This window comes from Hemiscyllium ocellatum, chromosome 12 (genome assembly GCF_020745735.1).
Source record: "Hemiscyllium ocellatum isolate sHemOce1 chromosome 12, sHemOce1.pat.X.cur, whole genome shotgun sequence".
NCBI classification, from domain to species: Eukaryota; Metazoa; Chordata; class Chondrichthyes; order Orectolobiformes; family Hemiscylliidae; genus Hemiscyllium; species Hemiscyllium ocellatum.
The window spans coordinates 70,812,993-70,838,394 of record NC_083412.1 but is presented as its reverse complement, the minus strand read 5'-3'; the positions used below and the strand labels follow the sequence as shown (position 1 = coordinate 70,838,394).

Genomic DNA, 25,402 nt, shown 5'->3' with positions numbered 1-25,402 from the left:
GACTACAATGTTCGCTCCTCTTAACATGGAATTCAGGGTTGATGTTTAATAGTCTAAAATTCTTGCCGTGAAAGTAATCATTTTTGATTCTAAGAAATAGGATACCATTTAATTCCACTTAAGAATGAAGTAGCTTCAAAAGTATATTTTAAAAATTGAAATCTTGGTTCCTCTTTGAAACTCTGCTAAATCACATGCACTCCTTAGGGTTTACATACAACTGGTAATTGTAATTCCATTGAATTTAAATCTGGTTACATGTAACAAATGCTATCTTGCAGGATCAATACTTCTTTCCAAAAAATAAGTCCATTTACATGTTTGTATGCCTGTCAATATCTAGTCATACGTGCAAAACGTTTACATATTAAATAATGCAGAGGAACAGCAATGAACCAGTTATATAAATTAGCATTATTTATATTTAATAAAGTGTAGCATGATTTCACACAAACATATAAATTAGGACCAGCTGTACGCCATTTGACTCTCCACCATAGAATAAGATTTAGACTGATACGTTTGTGTTTCAAATTCCACTTTCCCATCTACTTGTGATAACCCTTGGTGCGGTCTGTCTTGTATACAGACGAACCTCAATTATCCGAATATTGGATTACTCGAAGGAGATCTCAAGATCCTGATAGAAACATTACATCAAAGACATGTTTCCAACACTGATTGCATCTTTTGTTTACAGTTAGAAGTGAACTCGGCTTACAGAAATGCTGCTGAGAACAGTCCTGGACATTGATGGGAGTCCAAGCACCGTCTCCAAATGACTGACATTCTGCCCTCTCTTGCTCTCTCCTCACACTTTCCCTGGAGTTCTACACAGGAATGTACCCTGGACACCCCCCTTCCCCAGATAATCTCTCCAACATTGTCCTGTACAGGGCAAAGGTGGAATCTGTCAAAAAGTTGTAGTTAAAAGTTGCGTGTGTGGCTGTGTGCACACTATTTGGAGACTCAACCCAAAAAGGCAGCAGCAGTTCTGTTGTTGGTGTCCAGTCTGGCTGCCCCAGAGAGGAGGCGTTGGCGAATGGGGGTGGGGTGGGGGTGGGGGGGGGGAGGGGGGGTTGTGGGCGGGTCATGATGCGGATGGGGGAGCGGTGTTGGACAGAGTTGGGGGCAGGGGTGGGGGTGCTGTTGGGTGGGGTTGAGTGGGTTGGACAGAGTTGGCGGGCAGGTAGGGGGGCATGTTGGATGGGTTTGGGGGGCAGGCAGGGGTTGGTTTTGGATGGGGTTGGATGGGAATGAGGGGGCAGGTGGGAGGATAGTGTTAGATGGAGTTGAGGGCAGGCAGGGAGAGGGGCGGTGTTGGACTGGATTGGGGGCAGGCTGGGGGCATATTGAGCGGGGCTGGGGGGTTGGGTGAGTGGTTTTGGATGAAGTTGGGGGGCAGGGGGGCAGGGGAGCGGTGTTGGACGGGTTTGAGGGGCAGGTGCTCCCACGCGGTGTGCTGCTGCCTGGTCTCCTGAACAGGGCGGACTTAACAGAAAACTCCGAGCCCCAGAGGAAAGGCATTGAATCAATTAACCGAATAATCAATTATCTGAATGAAATAGTGCCCGCCCATCTCGTTCGGATAATGAAAATTCCTCTGTAACAGGAATCCATTCACCTCCACCTTAAAAATATTCAGTGACCCCCACCACCTTTAGACACAGTTTGCCGAACACTTAAAGACAAGAGAATTCTCCTTATCTCTGCCCAGAAAAGGCAGCCATTAATATTGTCATCGTGCTCACTAGCTCTGGATTCACATACACTTAGTCATGTTTTCATTGGAATTTTGAAGACAAGACCAAATATGTCCAAAGATTCCTCATAAACAGCCTGTTCATCCTATATATTACCCTAACAAACCTCCTGACACCCAAGTCCAACACATTTTAAATAAGGAAACTGAAACTGCACTAAGCATTCAAGATGTGGTGCAGAAACCTCCCAGGCATTGACTGGTCTGTACATTGGTGAGAAAGGTGGGGAAGTAGGGTGAAATGGTTCATGAGGAGGTCCTTGACATCAAGAGCTGGAAGTCTCAAGTTCCCACAACGTGTTGAACAGGGGGGACTATACACTTGTAAGTGGTGATCGACCTATTTGTATGCATTAACATCTCATTATTGCCTATTCTTACCACCTTAATATGCAGCTTCCAATTCTACCACTCACTGGATAGAAATTAGATGGTGACAATTGCCAACATGAAAGTCAGAGCAGTAACTTGGTGATTCCAGCTCACTATATACCCACTATGCACTCACTTTGTGCCTGTTGTGATGCTCAAAGTATCCCAGTCTTGCCTCTTCACACTCTGCTCCCTCACTACAATCCATTCCTATTGGCAATAATTTTTACTCTCTGCCTCTTTTATCAATTTCTGCACCCTTTCGTTTTCCTTATCCAACTGCAAAGCACACACGTGGGCACCATAAGCTAACTTTATCTTGAGACTCTAACTCAATTCTTCCTTTCATGACCTCTTTTGAAAGCCTGTCAAGGACCATCACATATCTCTACAATCACATAATTACCATCGCATCTCTACAATGACCAGTACAGCCTTCACTTTGATGATGCTAAGTTAACCCCTATCACAGGGAGAATGTGCAAACTCCACATAGACATGTCGCCTGAGGCTGGAATCGTACCTGGGACCCTGGCACTGTGAGGCAGTAGTGCTAACCACTGAGCCACCGTGTCAGTATATGTACCTAGATACCTTTGTACTTCAGATGGCATTGTAATGCAGTAATAGTAAACTTCTGGTTGTACTAATTTGAGTACATGTGACAATAAAGTTAATTCAATGCAATACTCATCACATTCTGCCAATTAGGAAAATGCCTATTTATGCAAACTCTCTGCTTTTTCTTCCCCTGCCACTCAACCTTCTATCCCTGCTCGTATGTTATCCCCTACACCATGAGCTCATGGTTTACACAATTAGTTTTAAAGTGGCACATTATGAAATGCCTTTAGGAAATCCAAGTACATTATTCCAATAGGCTCCTCTTTATCCATAGTCCAAACTACATCTTTAAACAACACCAATAAGTTAGTCAGGCATTCTTTCAGATTTATAAAGCAATGCTGACTTTTTCCAATTACCATGAGCTTTGCTAAGTGCTCAGTTATGACTTCTTTCACAATCAATTCCAATTAACCTCCACAATAGATATCGAGATAACTGGCCTGTAATTTCCTGCTTTCAGCCTCCTTCCATTCTTGGTAATTTGCCTTTGCCATGTTTATTCTAACTAAATTTTAATTGATGTAATTCTTACACTAAGATTAATTTTTGAAGTCGGCTTCAAGGTATAACCCAATTAAGACAAAAACAAAATTGCTAATTAGACACTTAGGTCTTTTAATTCTGTTTCTTTTAATCTCATAACTTGTTGTATGATTTAATTATTTTTATTCTTCTATTATTTCCTATCAATTTTTATTTTTTATTTTCTTCATATTATCTTTTACTTTTCGTATTGTTTGCATCGTAATCATTTCCTTTTACTGCCCTCTTATGTCTCTGAAACACACTGGTCTAATTTGAAATAATTTCTTTCACCCAGCAGTCTTGTAACTGTTGTATTAGAAACAACTTTCCTTTCTGCAATCAAGCATTAGAAACGTAGGAAAAAGATTGGATGCAGCTTTAAAAGAATTATATATATACCCAATAGTCATGATACTTAGAAGAATGTAAGAAATAGGAGCTGCTGTTCATACACCCTGTCTGCCACTCGATGCTATAAAGAGACAAAATTGAAGCATTGCCCCTTGACTTTCAAGTGTTATCATCTCTGCATCCCCCACTATCAACATCCTGGGATAGTGTTCACCAGAAACTAAACTGGATTAGCCATATAAATATATTGGCTACAAGAGCAGGTCAGAGGCTAGGAATCCTGCATTAAGTAATTCATCCTGTGATTTCCCCAAAGTCAGTCCAACTACATGGCATAAGTCAGGAATGTGATGGAATACTGTCCGCTTGCCTGGATGAGTGCAGCTTCAACAATGCTCAAGAAGCCCAATGCCATCCAGACCTTTGTCCAGAAACAATCACAAGTATTCAGTTCCTCTATCATTGATGCTCAGTAGCAAAAGTGTGTACCATCTACCATCTACAACTTACACTGCAGACTGGCCAAGACATGATTAGAGATTAGATTTCCTACAGTTTGGATACAGGCCCTTTGGCCCAACAAGTCCACACCGACCCTCCGAAGAGCAACCCACCCAGACCCATTCCCCTCTGACTAATGTACCTAACACTATGGGCAATTTAGCATGCCCAATTGACCTAACATGCACATCTTTGGACTGTGGGACGAAATTGGCACACCCGGAGGAAACCCATGCAGACATTGGAAGAATGTGCAAACTCCACACAGACAGTTGCCCTACGTGGAAATTGAACCTGGGTCCTTAGCGCTGTGAGGCAGCAGTGCTAACCACAGAGCCACCATGCTGCCATCTTAGACAGAACCTTCCAAATGCACAACCCCTTCCATTTAGAAAGACATGGACAAGAGATCCCAGGGAACACCACCAATTGCAAGTTCTCTTTCGAGTCACACACCATCCTGACTTAGAAATATATTGCTGTTCCTTCATGGTCGCTGGGTCAAGTTCCTAGAACTCCCTGCCTAATGACATTGTGGGTCTATCTACAACAAATAGACTGTAGTGGTTTAAGATTATGATTCACCATTATCTTCTCAAGGGCAACTAAAGATGAACATTACATGCTGGCCCTGGCCAGTGATACCAACATCTCATGAGTGAATAAATAAGAAAAATGGCAGATATTAGGTTTTAATTATTCTTTCTCACCTACTCCCCAAACATTTCCTGAGATTTCAAAACTCTGTTTATTATATCCCTATAAGGAAATCTTGTGATGGTTAGTGTTCCTCCTTGGAGCCAGAAGCTCCAGGATCATCGGTTGACATTGTACCAAGCACATGCAGGGTATACTCCACCTCAGGACTTAATGGCTAAAGAAGGTGCTTTCATAACCAGGATGAAGATTGACCTTCAAATCCTTCCAACATATGCGAATAGTGAGCAGGAAGAACAGGAGAGTCTCCTGGTCAGTCATGTAATGGAAAGAAAGTTGGAGCCTCTACCATTACAATCCATAGCTCCAGGACTACTACATATTATAAATGTACAGACTATTAGAGCAACTCAGATTCCATGCAGCTTGGTTTCAGGAAGTGATGAGACCTGAGTGAGGCAAAAGCTCAATTTCTATTTACACAGAGCTCAAAGAAGCATTCCTGTTCCTCTGACTCCCATTAAACTAAACCTCACTGTTAGACTGCTCTCTCTGGCTGGTCTGCCAGCTGATATTGTACCAAGCATGTACAGGTACTTGAATAAAGGAAAATGGCATGGATGCTGGAAATCTGAAACAAACAGACAACGCTGGAGAATCTTAGCAGGCCTGGCAGCATTTGTGGAGAAACAGATTTAATGATTCAAGTCTTATATGACTTTCCTTCAGAATTACAAGTTCCCTAAAATACATCGCTTCACAAAAACTAATTGCACAATTTACGAAGCAAATAAAACAACGGCCCAAACTTATCGCTCAAAGTACATAATGCGCATTGATAAATATATGCCTTTTCTGCATGTGTTGCTACTTTGCAATGGATACAATGGTGTCTAAATGGGCTGAGGAAGTGGCAGATGGAGTTTAATTCAGATAACTGCGAGGTGCTGCATTTTGGGAAAGCAAATCTTAGTAGGACTTATACACTTAATGGTAAGGTCCCAGGGAGTGTTGCTGAACAAAGAGACCTTGGAGTGCAGGTTCATAGCTCCATGAAAGTGGAGTTGCAGGTAGATAGGATAGTGAAGAAGGCATTTGGTATGCTTTCCTTTATTGATCAGAGTATTGATACAGGAGTTGGGAGGTCATGTTGCGGCTGGTCAGGACATTGGTCAGGCCACTTTTGGAATATTGCTTGCAATTCTGGTCTCCTTCCTATTGGAAAGATGGTGTGAAACTTGAAAGGCTTCAGAAAAGATTTACAAAGATGTTGCCAGGGTTGGAGGATGTGAGCTATAGGGAAAGGCTGAACAGGCTGGGGCGGTTTTCCCTGGAGCATCGGAGGCTGAGGGGTGACCTTATAGAGGTTTACAAAATCATGAGAGGCATGGATAGGATAAATAGACAAAGTCTTTTCCCTGGGGTCAGGGAGTCCAGAACTAGAGGGCATAGGTTTAGGGTGAGAGGGGAAAGATATAAAAGAGACCTATGGGGCAACATTTTCACAGAGGGTGGTACATGTATGGAATGAGCTGCCAGAGGAAGTGGTGGAGGCTGGTACAATTGTAACATTTAAGAGGCATTTGGATGGGTAAATGAATAGGAAGGATTTGGAGGGATATGGGCCGGGTGCTGGCAGGTGGGACTAGATTGGATTGGGATATCTGGTTGGCATGGATGAGTTGGACTGAAGGGTCTGTTTCCATGCTGTACATCTCTATGAGTCTATAATAAGAACCATGTACTAGGTACAGATGGAGTGCACAGCTAAGAGCAATTGTGGTTTCAGACTCAATACACTAACTGGTACTCAAAAAAGTCAATTCATGCAGCAAAACAGAGTTAAAATTCTATTGAAGAAGTGCAAATGAGAGGATGAACAATGAATAAGGGTGGATCTAGAGAGGCAGGCTGAAGGAGATAAAACATCTCAGGGAAGAGAAGCATATCTGGAGCCAATTCTTCAGAATGGACAGTTCTGAAGAAGAGCCATACCAGACTCAAAATGTTAACTCTTTCCACAAATGCCGCCAGAAATGCTGAGTTTTTCCAGTATTATTTGTGCTTCTTTATATATAGTATGCATATTTCCTAGTACTGCACTGAGGTGTCAATCTTGCTCCTGTGTAAGCCATCTATTAAAAGACAAAGCATGCGTCATGCTGGTGATCCAGACTCTGAACAGTAAACTCTGGGAAGGATACAATTATAAAGTCAGTGGGAACTAAATGGCAAGCCAGTCTTCACCTTTTCAGGGAAGCTTAGGTTCTCTTTGTACAAATTATCTTCCAGTATGTTGAACTTTTCAATGAAGGCAAACTATGTAGAAAAATCTATTCTAAAAGCTATTCTATAACTTGCACTTTGAAAAGATATGAGAGATACAAGTCTATGCTGAACAAATTACTTCTTAATGGATTGGGAACTTACAAAGGGTTTGTTCACCTTTTTCAACAACGATAGATATACTGGCACTTGAAGTATATTACCTCTCATCTCCACAATCATGGCCACCATGTTTATAAACATTTCCTTTGATACCATTTGTCCACGTGAGAAACACAGATGTTGCAGTTCGAGTAGATATTGTTATCTGTGGAGGCTTTTGATGATTCAGGTTACCTGAAACGAAAGTGTAACATACATGCTATCACTGCAAGCTGAATAAGATATAATTTACCCTTTACAACAAAAACACTTGAAATAACTACTTGTATTTTTCAAAATTGGTTTAAAAAAAACTATTTAAGTTTGAGCTTTTAATATAAGTGTAGCAAAATTAATTACACAATGTGGAAAGAAACTTAAACAAGAGGCCAAATCTATCACAAAATATAAATAATGCGCAATGATAGGTATATGTCATTTCCATGCGTGTTGCTGCTTTGTATTGGATACAATGATGTTTAACATGTGGTATCAAGAACCATGGACTAGGTGCAGATGGGGTGCAGAGCCAAGAGCAATTGTGATTTCAGAATCAATACTCTAACTGAAAGAGTCAATCCATACAACCATACTCAGTCAAAATTCTTTCTGACAAGTGCAAGTGATGGGATGAACAATGCATGGGGTTGGATCTAGAGATTCAAGCCGAGGGAGATAAAACATATCAGTGAAGAGAAGAGAGTGGAATTTGGAGCTCCAACAGCAGCAATTTCTCAAAGACAACAGGATTTCAACTTATCATAATTACCAATTGTTAGACCATTTTTAAATGTTACTGATATTGAAAAATTGTTGTGGTAGGTATTCCAGATTGCATGCTGTTCCACTTTGCTGGAATGCCTTTTAGGCATGAATATAAAGAAATATTAAAATTGCTGATAATAGGAAATTAGTGGGCATGGAAAATTGAGGATCAGTTCACGAAAAAAAGGTTCTGTCTGGCAAATGTGGTGAGTGAATGTGGATCATTGTGTTTTCACATAAACAACACAAACTGTGAACATATTGCAAGCAGTAAATTTGTTACTTGGGAGAAAGAGCTGAGTGTGAAGATGTGCACGTTGTAATAAGGTTAACAGGGAGAAGAAATAATTAGAATTTAAAATGAGTTTTGTACTGAATACAACTGCAAAGAGTTAATGAATCCCAACAAGCTATGTTTTTAAGCCAGAATTGCTGGTGAATGTCAGGAGGCATTACAAAGACTACTGATATACTGTCTATCAAAAGCTTCTGTTTTAATTGAAGATACATTATGGCAATTAACAGTTGACCGAAGGCTGCACAAAACACACCCAAAATGATTTTACAGAAAGCTCTTTCTGTAATATGTGCAACAATCCTTTAAAAAAAACTAATATGAAGAATTTTGTTTGCTATTTCAAATCCATATTGGTCATAAAGTTTTGAAAAGTTCATGACAAACAAAGTTAAACTAAATATGCAATTCACAGGTACCATTTAAACACAAGCAAACTGGAATCTTTAACAGTTAATCTTTATTTTGCTCTGAATTTATTAAAAATTAAAGGGTGGTTATTCATTGCAGACATTAGTCTCTGCCAGCATTGTCTAGGATCCTTCATGTATGAATGCAAACTTGTATAGATGGGACAAAGAAAGAAAGAAAATGTTGTATAAAATCAGCAGAATGTGTAACTATTTTAATCTTAGGCATAATTAAGGGATAAAATTCTGAAACCTTTGCACTTCTTCAAGGCTGTTTTGCTCTGCTCAGCCACAGGATGAACTGCTATGAGATATCTGGGATTGAACTCTGAAAACAAAACAAGGAAAGGAAGGCAAGTCAGTACAAGTGTGTCACAACAACTAATTGTCCAAGTGAATATATTGTTTTTCAATAAAGGCAGATGCCATGGAACGTTTACGTTCTACAAAAGTTACATCTGAATGTCATAAGTGAAAGTCTTACAAGAGCTGTAATCCAGAATTGGAAAGTGCTAAAGCTTGATTGATTGTCACATATTTCAATGTTATACAAACTTTCTGTTCTCCTTACCATTGGCTCACAAAGCAGACTCTTCCATTAACCCTAGCCTTGGTGAACATTTAAAGGGGGAAGTGAGGACTGCAGATGCTGGATGGGCATTTGAAGGGATCAACTTCTAAGAGGTTTGGGCAAGTCAGATAATTAGAACACTCTGATGATCTCTCATTTAGATATAGCTCCAAAACCTAGAATAAAATTTCTCCAGTGGCTAATGCTGAGTCTGCTTACAAAGGATAACTCAGAATATCATCCTCAATAAGAGTCCCTAACTCAGAATAAAATATTTATGGACTTCATGCAGTATATTCTGCCAAGCCATGTATGCAGTTGGGCGATCTATCTTCTGCATCAAAATGTAATCACTTCTCATTCCATTACCTCTTTCACCAGTGCCTCATGGCTGTTGTCAGAGAAAAGGACAATTCAGAATGCTCTCCAAGCCCAGAAAATAATTCTCAAAGTGATTAAAGACATGGCATTCAGTTCCACAAAAACAAAGGGAAATAGATGATTGCTTGAACAAGATTATTAAATGACGTGAGAAGCCAGCAGGCAAGTGGGATTTGGCTAGATGGCTATGTTCCAAGCAATATTGGCACAAACATTATATTGCCCATCATGTGTGTTGTGACAGATTATGGTTCTATCTTCCATCTGTTTGATTTCTAGTGCTGAATAAGAAAATGTACAATTAACCCTGACAAAAATTATTTTGTTTACACTCTGCACTTCCAATGAACAGGGAGACACTTAATCATATCTACTATGCCAGACTCAGATTCAAGTTCCCAAAATAAAGCACCAATGTTCGAACCTACAGCTCATTTCAACTGACTAACCGTGAATACAAGAACATGTCAACTAACATAGAATTAAAGCTGTCAGCAAAATTGCATCTAATTGTACAGAATAGCCGTATGTCATGAAAAGTAGCATATTGGAAGCGGACAGAAAATTGGAGACATGGCTGTCTCAAATATTCTTTTACGTACCTCCAAAAAGATGTCATAAGTAGCACTAGAGGTGGTGTTGGACTAGTTCTTCTGGACTAACTATTAACTGTAGCAAACAGAGTGGTGGATGCCCAGAAGAAAACATTTAATACATCAAAAATATAGTTTTATTCAGTCTTCTATTCACTGTTGTGTGATATCTGCATACACAATTTTATATCATCTTTGTTCAAAATAGTCTTTTGTTACTCATGTTGATTACACAATTTTAAGTACACGAGTTGTGGTTTAATGTTGCAATTGGGAGTGTTGTGTAAACCTAACACTAGTTAAAGAAGAATTAAGTAATTGTGCAAGTTTTTCAGATGAACTGTGAATTGATGATTACATTACTTACTCATAAATTACATGAGGACTTGGATAACTGAATGAATATGTTGACTCCATCATTAGGCTGCAGCTCCAGTTTAAATGTCAAATTCATTTCTTAACTAGAGCAAGTTGTGAAAGAGGGTGGCTTATTGGAAATACTAAGAGCTTCAGCTGTCGACTGCATTGTGTGAAGAACATCTGGACATTTGAACACTTTCACACTTGTAATAATAACAAGAACTTTGCTTTTGTCACGCAAGTTCCTAATCCGTGTTCTACATACATTTTATTAAATACCAGGAATGTTGCTGAAAATATCATTATCAATGACTCCTTGGGTAAGAGTTAAGGACTGAAATTGATTGGAAAATGTTAAAGATTTTTCACCAAAGTGCAAAACCTGTGACAAATGTCGGAACAGAATTTATGGGCAGAATCTTACCATGTTTGGCCAAGTGAGTTTTGGCTAAACAGGTTTTCTCACCTTACTTTACCAAACTTACATTAATGGCCATTTAAGAATCAGATCCTATTTCCACCCATCTTATTATGCTCTGTTATTGGATCAACTCACCCCTCACCAGCGAACCTGGAATGGCCCACAACACTGGCACAAGGGCTATCTCCAAAAGGTCATTATGCACTCAGATCAGCATATTTTTTGAGACAGTATCAGCCACCTGAATAAATGCCCAGTCCTGAAAGAAGAAGGTGAATATCACAGAGTCCTACAGCATAGAGATAGGCCCTTTGGCCCAAGTTGGTCCACGCCGACCAAAATATCCATCCACACTAACCCCATTTCCCTGCACTTGGCCCTCAAAACCTTTCCTATCCATGTTTTTGTCCAAATGCTTTTTAAATGTTGATAACGTACCAACCGCAACCACTTCTGCTGGCAGCTCATTCCAAAGGCTTACCACCCTCTGTACCCCTCAGGTTCCCTTTTATTCTTTCCCCTCTAACCTTAAACTGATGCCCTCTAGTCATTGATTCCCCAACCCTGGCAAAAAAAACTGAGTGCATTCACTCTAGCCATGATCTTTTACACCTCTAGAAGGTCACCTCTCAGTCTCCTACAGTCAAAAGAAGAAAAGTCTTAGCTTGTCCAATGTCTCTCTATAACTCAGACCATTGAGTCCAGGCAATATCCTTGTAAATTTCTTCTACACACTCTCTCTAGTTTAATAACATGCTTCCTGTAACAAGGCGACCAAAATTCAAAGTTTGTGCGAAGATTTGTAGCTCGGGTGCTCGTTGTTGTGGTTCTGTTCGCCGAGCTGGAAGTTTTTGTTGCAAACGTTTCGTCCCCTGGCTAGGCGACATCATCAGTGCTTTGGAGCCTCCTGTGAAGCGCTTCTTTGATGTTTCTTCCGGTATTTATAGTGGTCTGTCCTTGCCGCTTCCGGGTGTCAGTTTCAGCTGTCCGCTGTAGTGGTTGGTATATTGGGTCCAGGTCGATGTGATATGTCGATGACACGTTTGTAATCATCAAAAACATGGAAATAGAAAAAACACACCAGGTCATCAACGCCACACTCACAGGAATCCGATTCACGAAAGAAGAAGAAAAGGATAGCCAACTCCCATTCCTAGACGTGATAGTACAGAGAACACCGAACGGAGAATTCACCACAAGGATATACAGCAAAGCAACACACACAGACCAAGTCCTAAACTATGAAAGTAACCACCCCAACACACACAAACGAAGCTGCATCAGGACACTATTCAAAAGGGCCACAACACACTGCAGCACACCAGAACTGCAAAAAGAAGAAGAGGAACACCTATACAAGGTATTCGCCAAAAACGGATACCCGCGCAACTTCATCAACAGATGCCTAAGAGAAAGACCACGGAACGAGGACATGCCACAACCAAAAGGACTAGCCACACTACCATACATCAGGAGCGTTTCAGAACTGACAGCCAGACTACTGCGACCCTTAGGACTCATAACGGCACACAAACCAACAGCCACGCTCAGACAACTTACTAGAACGAAGGACCCGATACCCAACATGAGCGAAACTAATGTAGTATACAAAATACCATGCAAGAACTGCACAAAACACTATATAGGACAAACAGGAAGACAGCTAACAATCCGCATACATGAACATCAACTAGCCACGAAACGACACGACCAGCTATCCCTAGTAGCCACACACGCAGACAACAAGCAACATGAATTCGACTGGGACAACACTACTATCATAGGGCAAGCCTGACAGAAAACAGCCAGGGAATTCCTAGAGGCATGGCATTCATCCACAAACTCCATCAACAAACACATCGACCTGGACCCAATATACCAACCACTACAGCAGACAGCTGAAACTGACAACCGGAAGCGGCAAGGACAGACCACTATAACTACCGGAAGAAGCATCAAAGAAGCGCTTCGCAGGAGGCTCCAAAGCACTGATGATGTCGCCTAGCCAGGGGACGAAACGTTTGCAACAAAACTTCCAGCTCAGCGAACAGAACCACAACAGTGACCAAAATTGACCAATACTCCAAGTACAGCCTCATCAATATCCTTTACAACTGCAACATAACTTCCCAACTTCTATACTAAATGCCCTGACTGCTGACGGCCAGTGTGCCAAAGCCTTCTTCATTGCTCTGTCTACCTGTGACTCCACTTTCAGAGAACGTGCACCTGAGCTCCAAGGTTCCTCTGTTCCACGATACTCCTTAAGGCCCTACCATTCACCATGAAACTCCAAGCTTGATCTGATTTTCCAAAATACAAAACCTCTCACTTATTTATATTAAACTCCATTTGCCAATTTCTCTTCCCACTTCCCCAGCTGACCAAGATCCTGCTGCAATTTCTGATAACCTTCCTCACTGTCCATAGTACCCCCTAATTTAGTGTCATCTGCAAACGTACTAATCATGCCTTGTACATAGTCATTCAAATCATTAATATTGAAAACTAAAAGCAATGGGTCCAGCACCAACCTCTAAGGCATTCCACGAATCAGAGGCCTCCAGTCTGACCAGCATACTTCCACTATTACCCTCTACTTGCTACCTACCATTAAGCCAATTGTGTATCCAATTTTCCAGCTTGCACTGGATTCCATGCGGTCTAACTTTCCACAGCAGCCTACCATGCAGAATTTTATCAAAGGCTTTACTGAAATCTATATAGACTACATCTACCGCCCTGCCCTCGTCAAAATTCCTGGTCACTTCATGTGTCCTTCACCACTTCTCCAATATCTCATATTCATTCTATCGCTGCAGTTGTACCCACCTCTACCACTCTCACTCACATCTTACCCATTCTCCCTTGCTTGTTCTCTGTGCTGACTACTCACTCGCTTGGGAAACCTTCCCACTTGCACCAACAGTGATAGCTGTGCCTTCCACTTTTGTCTTCCATAATACCTGCTTTTCTCTTATTACAGAGGAAAACAGCTCTAGAAAATTAGGGCAGAAAGAGTCAAGACATGGCCAACACTCCTTATGAGCAGAAGATCCAGACTCTGACCCTGATGTGCCCAACACGGCCTAGATGGAAATTGACTCAGGGACCCTGAGCAAAGGCTTGACTAAGGCCTGTTGATAACCATGGCAAGGTTCCTGTCTTTGTGTCTGTGCTAAATGGCAGTGGTAATATAAGCTAGGTATCTCTGGATGAGGGGCCAAAGTACAAAAAGGCAAGGCAAAGCAATGCAAGGCAGGGTTGCTGCAAGCATCCAGGCAGACTCATTATGACAGTGAGCAAAGAGTCCAGCTGTGTAGCCTGGTCTAGTCCATTATCTGCATACATGTCCCTGAGTACCACGTATCCTTGCTGCAGCATTGTAATGATAGTTACTCAATGATAGTGCAGCTCAAGGAGAAGCTTTGAAGTGCAGAAGCACCCTGTGGATCTGAGTTATGCCAAGTGTTTTCATAGAGACTGGCAATGTTGGATGCCAATATCCATGGATGCACGGTATGTGTGGCCAGTGCCCTGAGATGTTGGTGCCTAGTGTCCAAAAAGGAGCTCCTTCAGACCAAGAGATGAGTCAAACCAGCTCAAACCTCCTCTGGTTTCCATATCAAGTTTTTCCGACAGCTACTTTTAATGGTGAGTTTGGCAAGATCATAACCTTGGTGAGTTGAACCATTAGCAAGCTTTTTAACAAGCAACAAAGATATTCATTGGAAACTCACCCAGTGAGAATTTTGCCATGCCACTTCAAAAAAGCAGGGTATTTGCGGCAAGATGATTTCAATGCCAAGATCACTATCATGCCAATTCCATTATACATCTCACCATAGGTCACATCGCTTATAGCCTGGTAAGATTCTGCCCTATGTTTCTATTTTTCTTGTTGGCAAAAATGTAAATGTTATAGTGTATACATTGAACTATATTTTGTATCAATATAGCATAATTCAAAGGAAGGGGGCTACAAAGGAGGGAGAACATTCTGAAACCTTTCAACAAAGGAATAGCGCACGCTATTATAATGAACCCTGAGTCGAGTAGATAATTTAATACTGAGCAGTGTCATAAAGCTTTATATTTCTGTGTAATCACATCTCAAAGTGAATTACCTTGTGACTTACTCTGAATGGAAGTGCAAAGATTGAGTTAGAGATTAACATGAACCCATTTTGTTGTGACGTCACCAATCCATGGAAAATGTATTTACAGTGATTGCATTTTGTATGTGGGTGTGTATCAGTAACTACTTTAAGAAGCATTTGACAACTTATTCCTGTTGTCTTCTGCCAATTTAAATGTTGCTTCGTTTATGATGTTAAAGGATTCCTTGTGAGCGATGGTTTTAGGCATAATGAAGCATTGACAATAATTGATGATGTTGTTGAATTTTATCTTAAGATCCCATACAAATTGAGCTAAATAAAACAAAACCTAAGAACTGCAAATGCTGGATATCAGAAACAAAAACAGAAATTGTTGGAAAAGCTTAGCAGGTTTGGTAACATCTGTGGAGAGAAACCAGAATTAACGTTCAGGTCCAGTGACCCTTCTTTCGAATCGAGTTGAGCTAATGTGTGCAATCAGAAAATGCTTATTCCTTGAGCTGCAATTCATTGTTTAAGCATTTTAATGGTAAGTATTTCATTTAAAAATAGCCACCTGCCAAACGAAGATTAAATGAATATGTGTAAAATTTGTAAACTAATAATCCAGTACTTCATCATGTCTGTTGAATTCTTGATTCAGTGGTATTTGTAAAACAAAGCTAAGAGCACTTTGCTGCACATCTGGTTTAGAGAAACATTGGCCAGAATCTGTTGTCAAAAAGAAAGCAGCTGGGCTAATAGTTATCACCATTACTTATGTGCAAGTGTTACAACAACTTCAGAAGAGGGTGGATGTAGAAATCTGAAAATTTTGGCTGAGTTACATGCTCTGCCATTAACCTTGCAAAAATTGCGTCTTGCCATCTGGCTCACCAGTAAAAATATACTGTGTACTTGCCGTATTTGCACAGATGATATGAACTAAACTTGCCACCTAAATTTAGGACCCAACTAAAAGACTTATGGAGACAGTCCTGGAGCCAGTTGAGGTCTGCATTTATTTATTTAAATCTGAATTAGCCATAAATCCTTTTTTAGGCATATGTTAAATATTAATTACCAACAAGAAATCATTCTGGTACTGAAATTTAACTATTAGTATCATGAAGACTCATTCCTTCAGGTTTTTACTGTTGGAGGCATTAAATATCTAATACATAAAATGATTTTTTTTTCACTTTTCTTTTCATCCTGCCTTAATCTATTGTTTTTCCTTTTACATATTTGTCTTTTTGTCAATTTAGCGATTATGTCATGGCAGTGTTTTCCTGAATCTAATAATGGAAAATTTATCAGAAAGTAGAAAAACTGGCATCAGACACCAAGGGAGACTTCTTTAACAGTGGATAATTTGATTACTGTGAGCAAAGAATCACAATCAAAGTTCCAAACCCAACACGGTTTTATGCAGATTCATATAAAACAAAGGAAATGGAAATCATTCCTCAGATTTATCATGAGTTTCCCATAAGTAATTCTGTCCTCATCAATCAAATGACAATTCCAAGTAAAGTTTTAACATATTGGTCCAAATGATGTCAAAAGGAAGGGGAATTTGATGGTATAATGGGAGAGGTGATGAGCACACATTTCTTTTGTGAAATGTCATTGTGCTGCTACACGTATGGTTTTAATTTTCATGCTTTAAGTGGAAACAAATGACTTTGAGTTCTTACCAACATCAACCTCAAATGGATCTCCATTGTCAGGCAATGTGATGTTCTGCTTGGATTGTCGACCACCGTATCCAAGAATGTAGCCTTGAAGTCTGAAAGTAGCTGGGTTGGAGCTAAGGTACTTTATTATAATACTGTCATCCTTAGCAGTAATCCGCACTTTTAAGCTTTGTCTTTTAACTGGGGATAAATAACAAGAAAACAAAATAAAATTTGTTAAAACCTGAAAAACATACAAAACTAACCTACTGAGCCAGGAGAACAAATGTGTATAAGCAAGAACACCTACTACCTTAAAGGTATCTAAATACCAGTCAGAAGTCATTGTTCTTGTCCTGTAAAACTTGGCATGGAAGCAGCCCTCATCTTTCTGGGCATTGTCTTTGATCTGGCCATTGAGACCTTGGAGCTGGAGGTGAACACAGCCATGGGTTGGACTCAGGAGGGACTTGTGTAGGATTAGTACCCTGCACAAAGAAATGGTTAGGTCCAAGCAGCCCGGGATTGTATCCTACACAAAAAATGGTTAAGTCCAAGCAGCCCGGGATATTGAGCCTCGGACTTCCTTATACTGAAGGTGGCATTGTAATAAGCGCTTGCTTATTAGATTAGATTCCCAACAGTGTGGAAACAGGCCCTTTGGCCCAACAGGTCCACACCGACCCTCTGAAGAGTAACCCACCCAGACCCATTTCCCTCTGACTAATGCACCTAACACTATGGGCAATTTAGCATGGTCAATTCACCTGACCTGCACATCTTTGTCTGTGGGAGGAAACCAGAGCACCTGGAGGAAACCCACACAGACACAGGGAGAATGTACAAACTCTATACAGACAGTCGCCCGAAGCTGGAATCAAACCCAGGTCCCTGGTGCTGTGAGGCTGCAGTGCTAACCACTGAGCCACTGTGCCACCCCTAAGTGATCAAGTCAGAAAATGGGGTCAAAGAGATATTAGGGTTCACTGAGGGAGACCTCAGGCAATTTAAATTTCAGAAAAGGATCTCGAGCAAGCATCAGTCTCCTTATTTAATTTTGCAAAAAACCTGGGAAAGATCCCTCTTGTTTATCCTTGGTGAACCTCTGGCCAGGAACATGCAGATGTTTGCGGCTGCAATTTGAAGCCTTCGGAAGCCAGTTAGAAATATGAACCAATCTAACCTTCAAAAAGTCTATGATCAACCTCTTCCACCAGAACTTGTCACTTATGGACAAAGAGCTGTACAGTGGTTACTAGAAGGTTAGGTACTGCGCAGGATTTAAATCTGCTGCTGCCCAAGAGAAATATGATTACAACAGGATTTATATCCAAAGCAAAACTCATTCTCGTGAAAAAAGACAGATACGTTTCCACTTATCTTCCCACATCAGTACCAAAGACATGAAAGTCATGGATCAGCCTAAGGAGTGTACACACCGTTCTATTTTTCTCATTGGCAGTCCTTAAAGTTAAAAAGAACTTGCACAAAGCCATTTGTAAAACTTCTTACACACAGTTGGTGATGGAGGAGACCAGAAGTCAAACGTGACTCAATTTTTGATGTATTCACATTACAAACATATAGTTCAGAACCTCTCATTCTATTACCAGTGTCAATAAATGCCTCTTTCGATCCTTTTGACCAATTAAATAAACGATTAAACAAATAAACAAATGTTAGGAAACAAAGGCAGCCAAGTACCAGAAGTGTCAATGTGGAGCATTTTGGTGGGAGATAGAAACTCTTTAATATCATTTATCATAAGCGTGGGATTTTCTGTGTGTCTGATGTCAGTATTAATTTGTAAATATTTCTGTAGCAATGGCAATTTCTTTAAAAACAAGTTTGGAGGCCTAGCTTCAGAATGAATGGATTTTTTTGAGTCACATGAATTCATTTTTGTTTCCTTTACATTAATTTGCAACCTAGCAAGGTAAATAATGAAGCATCAAGGTTTGCTAGAGATTTCTAGAACATTTTTAATCACAAGGAGAGCGCGAGTTTTTTCCTTAGTTTTCCTTTGAGTTTTGAGCAGTCTTGTGAAGTTGTTGAGTGAAGATAGCTGTATAGACCATTGCTTATGAAAAGGGAACGATAAAGGGAAATTAAGTTACCTTGGAATAAAATGTTAGGTGTTATTTCTAGAACAGAAATGTTGAGCTAAAACCTCGATGAGGTTATTTAAAGCTGAGCATTTTTAATTCAGGAGTCTAATCACTCTAGAAAGAAGTTTGATTAGACTTACAGTGTGGAAACAGGCCCTTCGGCCCAACAAGTCCACACCGACCCTCCGAAGCGCAACCCACCCATGCCCCTACATTTACCCTTACCTAACACTACGGGCAATTTAGCTTGGCCAATTCACCTGACCCGCACATCTTTGTGACTGTGGGAGGAAACCGGAGCACCCGGAGGAAACCCACGCAGACACGGGGAGAATGTGCAAACTCCACACAGTCAGTCACCTGAGTCGGGAATTGAACCCGGGTCTACAGGCGCTGTGAGGCAGCAGTGCTAACCACTATTAAAAATAGAAATGACTTAAACTTATTGAGGTTTTAGAGACAGGACCTCTGATGTGAATACTCTGTAAGTTGGTGTTTTGTGTACTGTACGGGGTGTGTTTTGGAATACTTTACAAGGACTGTATTTCAAATATTCAAAACTATTGTGTCCATCTTAATTGATGTGTTGGGGTTAAAGTGACTGTACCTTTACTGTGTCTAAAAATCTTTGAATCTGGATAAAAAATAGTTTGTTTTATTCTACTTTTTCTTAGTTTCTTCTGTTAATAAATTTCTGATTTATTATTAAAGCAAAATCTAAAGTATTGTGTGCTATGTTTCAGTGAGAGACTTTGTTGCTAAAACCAAACTAAAATATGATCTACCACATCAGGTTTCAGTCTGTGATCTTGTCTGCTGATAACACCAGCCGGAATCATAACAGATGAAAATGACCGTAAATCTGTAAGATTTAAGTTAGCTGTGGAGAAGGTCAAAATCGGACCAGAAATATGGGTTCTGAACTGGGGGAAGGCGAGTTTAATATAAGATAGGATCAGGTCAAAGTGGACTGGGAGCAGTGACTTGTTGGAAAACCTACATCACAGCTGTAGAAAGTTCAGGGCCAAAATTTTCCTGTAAACATGAAGAGTGGAACCAAAAATCTAGAGGGAGCCCTGGATATTGAACCATGTACAGAATTGGATAAGGAGAAAAGGGAAGTTTAAGTCGATACCAAGGCTAAATATAGGAAAAGACCTAGCAGAAAGCAAAGACAAGGCATGAAATAAAAATCTGGCAGCTAATACAAAGAAAATCCGAAGTGTTTTATAAGTATATTAGAGGCAGGAAGAAGACCTGGGAAACAGTGGAGGCCATTAGGAACCAAAGTGGCAATCTGTGTGTTGTGCCAGAAGGCATGGAAGACTTTACAAACGAGCACTTTGCATTTCACTATTGAGAAGGATAATGCAGATATGGAAATCAGAGCAAGGGTCTGTACAATACCATCATATTAGCATTGAAAGGGAAGAGCTATTAGCAGTTTTAGTGAACCTAAGCTAAATAAATCGCCAGATGAGATGTATCCTAGTCTCCTGTGGGAGGCAAGGGAGGAAATTGCAGGGACTCTGACCTTAGTTTTTAATCTTCTCTGGCCTCAGGAGTGATGCCAAAGGACTGGAAGACAGCTAATGGCACCATTATTCAAGAACTATAAGCCAATAAGTTTAGCATCAGTGGTGGTGGAAACTATTGGAAAGATTTTGTCTTCTTTCAGCTAGCCAGTTTCTGATCCAAACCGCTAAATCACCTTCAATCTTGAAGTTCTATACTTTGTGCAATAGGTTACCATGTGGAACCTTATCAAATGGCTTACTAAAGTCTATGTCCGCATCAACCACTTTACCTTCATCCACCTGTTTTGTCACCTTCTCGAAAAACTCAATAAAGGCTAGTGAGGCACAACTTACCCTTCACAAAACTGTGATGACTATCCTTAATAAAATTATTCCTTCCCAGATGATTATAAATCCTATCTCTTATAACCTTTTCCAACATCTTACCCACAACCGAAGTAAGACTCACTGGCCTATAATTACCAGGGTTATCCCGACTCCCCTTCTTGTTTAAGTCTCAATACATTTAAGAACTATTTAGATGAGCACTTGAAATACCATAGCATACAAGGCTATGGGCTGAAAAATGGATTAGAATTGATAGATGTTTGATGACTAGCACAGACATGATGGGCTGAAGGGCCTCTTTCCGCACTGTAAAAACTCTATTACTCTCTGCCTTGCTATTGTTCACTTACCAGTTGCAGAATTTGTCCTTTGCCAGGATTGCTTTAAAAACTGAGGTTTCAACAGTCAGGTTCAGGTCAATATTCACACCTACCCACATTGATTAGTTAGGAAACCTGGGGTACTAATGCCATGGATCATTTGAAGAATCACAGAAAAGCACATTATTTGACATTTGCCATGTGCAGGATTGTTCCAGAAACATTTACTGTCTCTTCATAGCTTAACTGAAGTAACCTTTTATCTGAGATTTCTATTAAGCATTGCACAAGTTATGCTCGTGTTTATCATCTCCAATTACCTCATTCCAGCTTATCTAAAACTGTCAGCATATCTTTGTATTTTCACTCTCATGTATTAGTATGGCTTCTCTTTCAATGTATGCATGCTTAATTCTGAAATTGAAAGATTTACTTTTTTTTAAAAACTTACAGCCCAACAATTGTCAAATTAGGAGTGTTTTGGAAAGTTACGTTTCTTTCATATATCTCCATACTAGTATATGTCCCAGTAGTTTTACAATGCTTCAGAAAATGATGAATGTCATTCACATAAAAATGTATTAAGAAAACAGTTGCTAAAGAGTTATACCATTTTGAAACTTTGTCATCTCTGGAATATTTACTTAATTTAACAACTGCAGTTCTCATAAGGGATATATTTTGCTGCTGATGTCAGTGTGAAGGTATGTGCAATCAACCTGTAGAACAAATCTCATTTTCCAAAGCTTTCCTAATTGACAATAACTTGAGTCAGTCTTTAAAATGAACTGTGTCACACTGATATTCATTATTTTACTGTGAATTTTCTTGTGCACCAACAATGTCCATTGTGAAGTCATGCAGTCATTGGCTGGCAATCAGCCAATCAAACACCTTCTTCATTTCAGCTAGCCCAGTATTGAAATACCAAAGTAATCATTCAAAAGCATCCCAGTAGCACAAGAGACTGGAATGTTTCAAATCTACAAGTTAAGGGTCATTTAGTTGTATATAATCCTTGGCCTAACATAACAAAGTACTTACAGACATCACAAAAACACAAGTAATGCACCAAGTATTATCATCATGATCTCAGATTGTTAAAGTGTAATGCAATTATGAACTTTAATGGTCTCTCTCTGATTTACATCAGTGACTTTGCTAATGTCAGAAATGAGCATTTTATTGCTGGTAATGAATAGTTAATGATTGCACAATTCCCTAATGATTACAATAAGTGGAAATATACGTTAGAGTGAACCAGTCTTAATCAGTAAAATGGAAGTGCACAAACAAATAACATATGTTTCCACCTCATCTATATCAATACAAATGTACAAATATAAGGTGAGTTGCCAAATAGCTTTTTTCTGACAATGATAACTGTTCCAACACCATCTGCATTGGCTTTCAAATCAAAATCGATATTCTTTTCAAGAAAAGTAAAAGTAATTGAACAGAATTGAGGGAATTCACAGAAGAGAAAATTGTGAATGCATATACATTATTTCTTTGCTGAAACAATATTTTTTGAATGTGGTGCAGATATCCTACTATAACACCCTCACTAGCTCTGGTACTGACTGCTACGTGATGCAGTTATTACTTGATCAGAAAGTTGTAGATTCAAACAGAGGAGCTGAGAACCAAGTTCTGAAAGTTTCTACCCCATACATTTGTTGGAGCACTTTTTAGAAATGAAGCATCCTGTTCTACATCAGTGACAACAGTAGTTGTACCTCAGCTCAAAAACGCACCTCCCTGGAGTCATGAGTTTATGTCATGGCCCTTCATCTGACTGAACAAGCCTATTTTTGACATATCTTTGGTAAAATGGGGTGAAGCCAAGAATGTAGAATTTCCTTCCTTTCCTATCCTTACCTCTATCCATCATTAAGACGTGATTCAAAGCATGATGCACTTTTGGGCGAGTTGACACCATTCTGATCAGTTAGAGTCATAGAGTCATAGAGATCTACAGCATGGAAACAGACCGTTCGGTCCAACCCATCCATGCTGACCAGACATCCCAATCCAATCTAGTCCCACCTGCCAGCACCCGGTCCATACTCCTCCAAACCCTTCTGCACCCTCTCGGAGACATCCTTGATCCTAGCACCAGGGAAGCAACACACCATTCTGATTTTTCACAGCTGGGCACAAAAACATCTGTCTATACTTCGGACGAGAGAGTCCCCTAACACAATTGATTTCTTGGAACCCGTCATACCCCTCATTGCATTAGAGCCAGTCTCAATACCAGAAACTTGACTGTTCATGCTACCTTCCCTTGAGAATTCATTACCCCCTACATTTTCCAAAACAGCATATTTGTTTGAAATGGGTATAGCCCATCTATTTGACTGTATCTGACACTTTCCCCCCTTCCTATAACTGCCATCCATTATATATTGTTGCTGTTGCAAATTCCTCATTGCTTCTAACTGTCTCTCCAGCCGATCCATTCGATCTGATAAGTTTCACAACCAACAGCATTTATTGCAGATATAATCCGCAGTAACCCTTAAACTCTCTTTAAACTGTAGCAAGTTCCTTTCAGTCATTAATGTCAATGCTGTCACATTTCAAGGAGAGTTTCAGAGTGTTTTGAAGTCTGTATAGAAAGGGTAGTGGCAAAAATAAATCAATTTTGCTTCATGCTTGCAACTTGAAGTACCTAGTCCTTTAATTAGGTCTGAGTCACTCAAGGACACTCTGAACATAAAGAATTCTATTCTTTCGTCGGATCTTTAGCATTATAGAGAAATTGATAAAGTGGGAAATGCCTAAATTGGGAAAAAATTACACAGGCTTTTTCAAAGATTTATTAACTGAGATGGATGGAATTAAATGCCTCTTTTTATTATGTTTGTAATCATCCCTTACTGATTCAATAACATTTTTGATTCTGCATCGTTTAGCTTTATGAGCAGAAATTGTAGCCTAACATGCACATTTGTAACAAATGAAAAGTTAATTGTAAACATATGATAAGACTTTCAAACAGCAAACTGAGGGAAAAATCAAGCAGAGTTTATTATTGTACTTTGCTCCTGATCTCAACAAAGTTTTGTTTAATTCCTGAAGTTTTCAAACATTTTTCCCCACATTTAAGCATCATGGTTGTCTCAAAATAAATTTTTGTAGTAAACAATATGAATTACAAGCAAACCTTTTGGACGTTGTTGAACTTTTAAATGTTTTTATCTGCCACACTAATAAGGGCTTTTATATAACTGTAATGATTGTGTTTTACGAGTCCAGTATCCAGGAAGGTGGCACTGAGAACGCTTGAGTGTCTTGTTTGGCTGAGCTGCGTTATTACTATCTATTAGTTTGTTGTTGGTTATTTATTTAGTTAAATAGTTAGTTGGGGTTTTTATTTTATTATATATTTTCCGATATATATTTATACATTTGTACAGGAGGATGGCTGGGTTTTTTTTACTTTTTTGTGTTCTTTCTTTGTATTATTTTGAATTGTATTGTTTTGCATTTATTGTAATATTAAAAAAATTATTCAATAAAAACTTGCTTTAAAAAAATATTGTTAGTACCAGCATTTTATTTAATAATATAAAATATCATGGGGACCATTACCAAAAATAAACCGAAAAGTTAGATAAGTGCAAATGTTTTTCTGCCCAAAAAGGTTTTGCTTTAATTCATTTGCAGGATGTGGGTGTCGCTGGCTGGCTGTATTTATTTCTAATCCTTAGTTACCCTTGAGAGACTGGTGAGCTGTCTTCTTGAACCGCTGTGGTCTATGTGCTGTAGGTAGACCCATTGTGCCTTTATGGATGGAATTCCAGGATTTTGAGGCAGTGATAGTGAAGGAATGTTGATGCATTTTCAAGTCAGGTTGGTGTGTGCCTTGGAGGGGAGTTTGTAGAAGGTGGTATTTGCTGCCCTTGTCCTTCTATCCGTAAGTGGTCATGGCTTTGGAAGGTGCTGAGTTTCAGACCTTTGATGCATTTCTGCAGTGCATCTTGGAGATAGTACACATTGCTGCTACTGACCATCGATGGTGGAGAGAGTGGATGCTTATGGATGTGGGGCCAGGCAAGTGGGCTGCTTTGTCCAGTATGGTGTCAAGCTTCTTCAGTGTTGATGGAGTTGCACCCATCCAGGTAAGTGAGGTGTTCTCCATCACACTCCTGACTTGTGTTTAGTGGATGGTTTACAGATACTAGGGAGTTGGGAGGTGAGTTACATGCTGCAGTATTCCGAACCTCTGATCTGCTTTTGTAGCTGCTGTATTTATATGACAAAACTAGTTCAGTTTCTGATCAAAGGTAAGCTCTCAGAATGC

At 39.8% G+C, this 25,402-nt stretch overlaps 1 protein-coding gene across 25 annotated transcripts in view; it reads right to left on the bottom strand.

Moving 5' to 3' along the window:
* Positions 1–25,402, bottom strand: part of LOC132821115 (target of Nesh-SH3-like) — a 348,093-nt gene that overhangs the window by 283,603 nt on the left and 39,088 nt on the right. For all 25 annotated transcript variants that reach the window (XM_060833661.1, XM_060833668.1, XM_060833670.1 and 22 more), the window contains 3 exons: positions 16,819–16,998; positions 8,946–9,020; positions 7,285–7,417 (listed from right to left, as the gene is read on the bottom strand). In XM_060833661.1, coding sequence (XP_060689644.1) covers positions 7,285–7,417; positions 8,946–9,020; positions 16,819–16,998 — 388 coding nt within the window. The remainder of the gene's footprint in view (positions 1–7,284; positions 7,418–8,945; positions 9,021–16,818; positions 16,999–25,402) is intronic.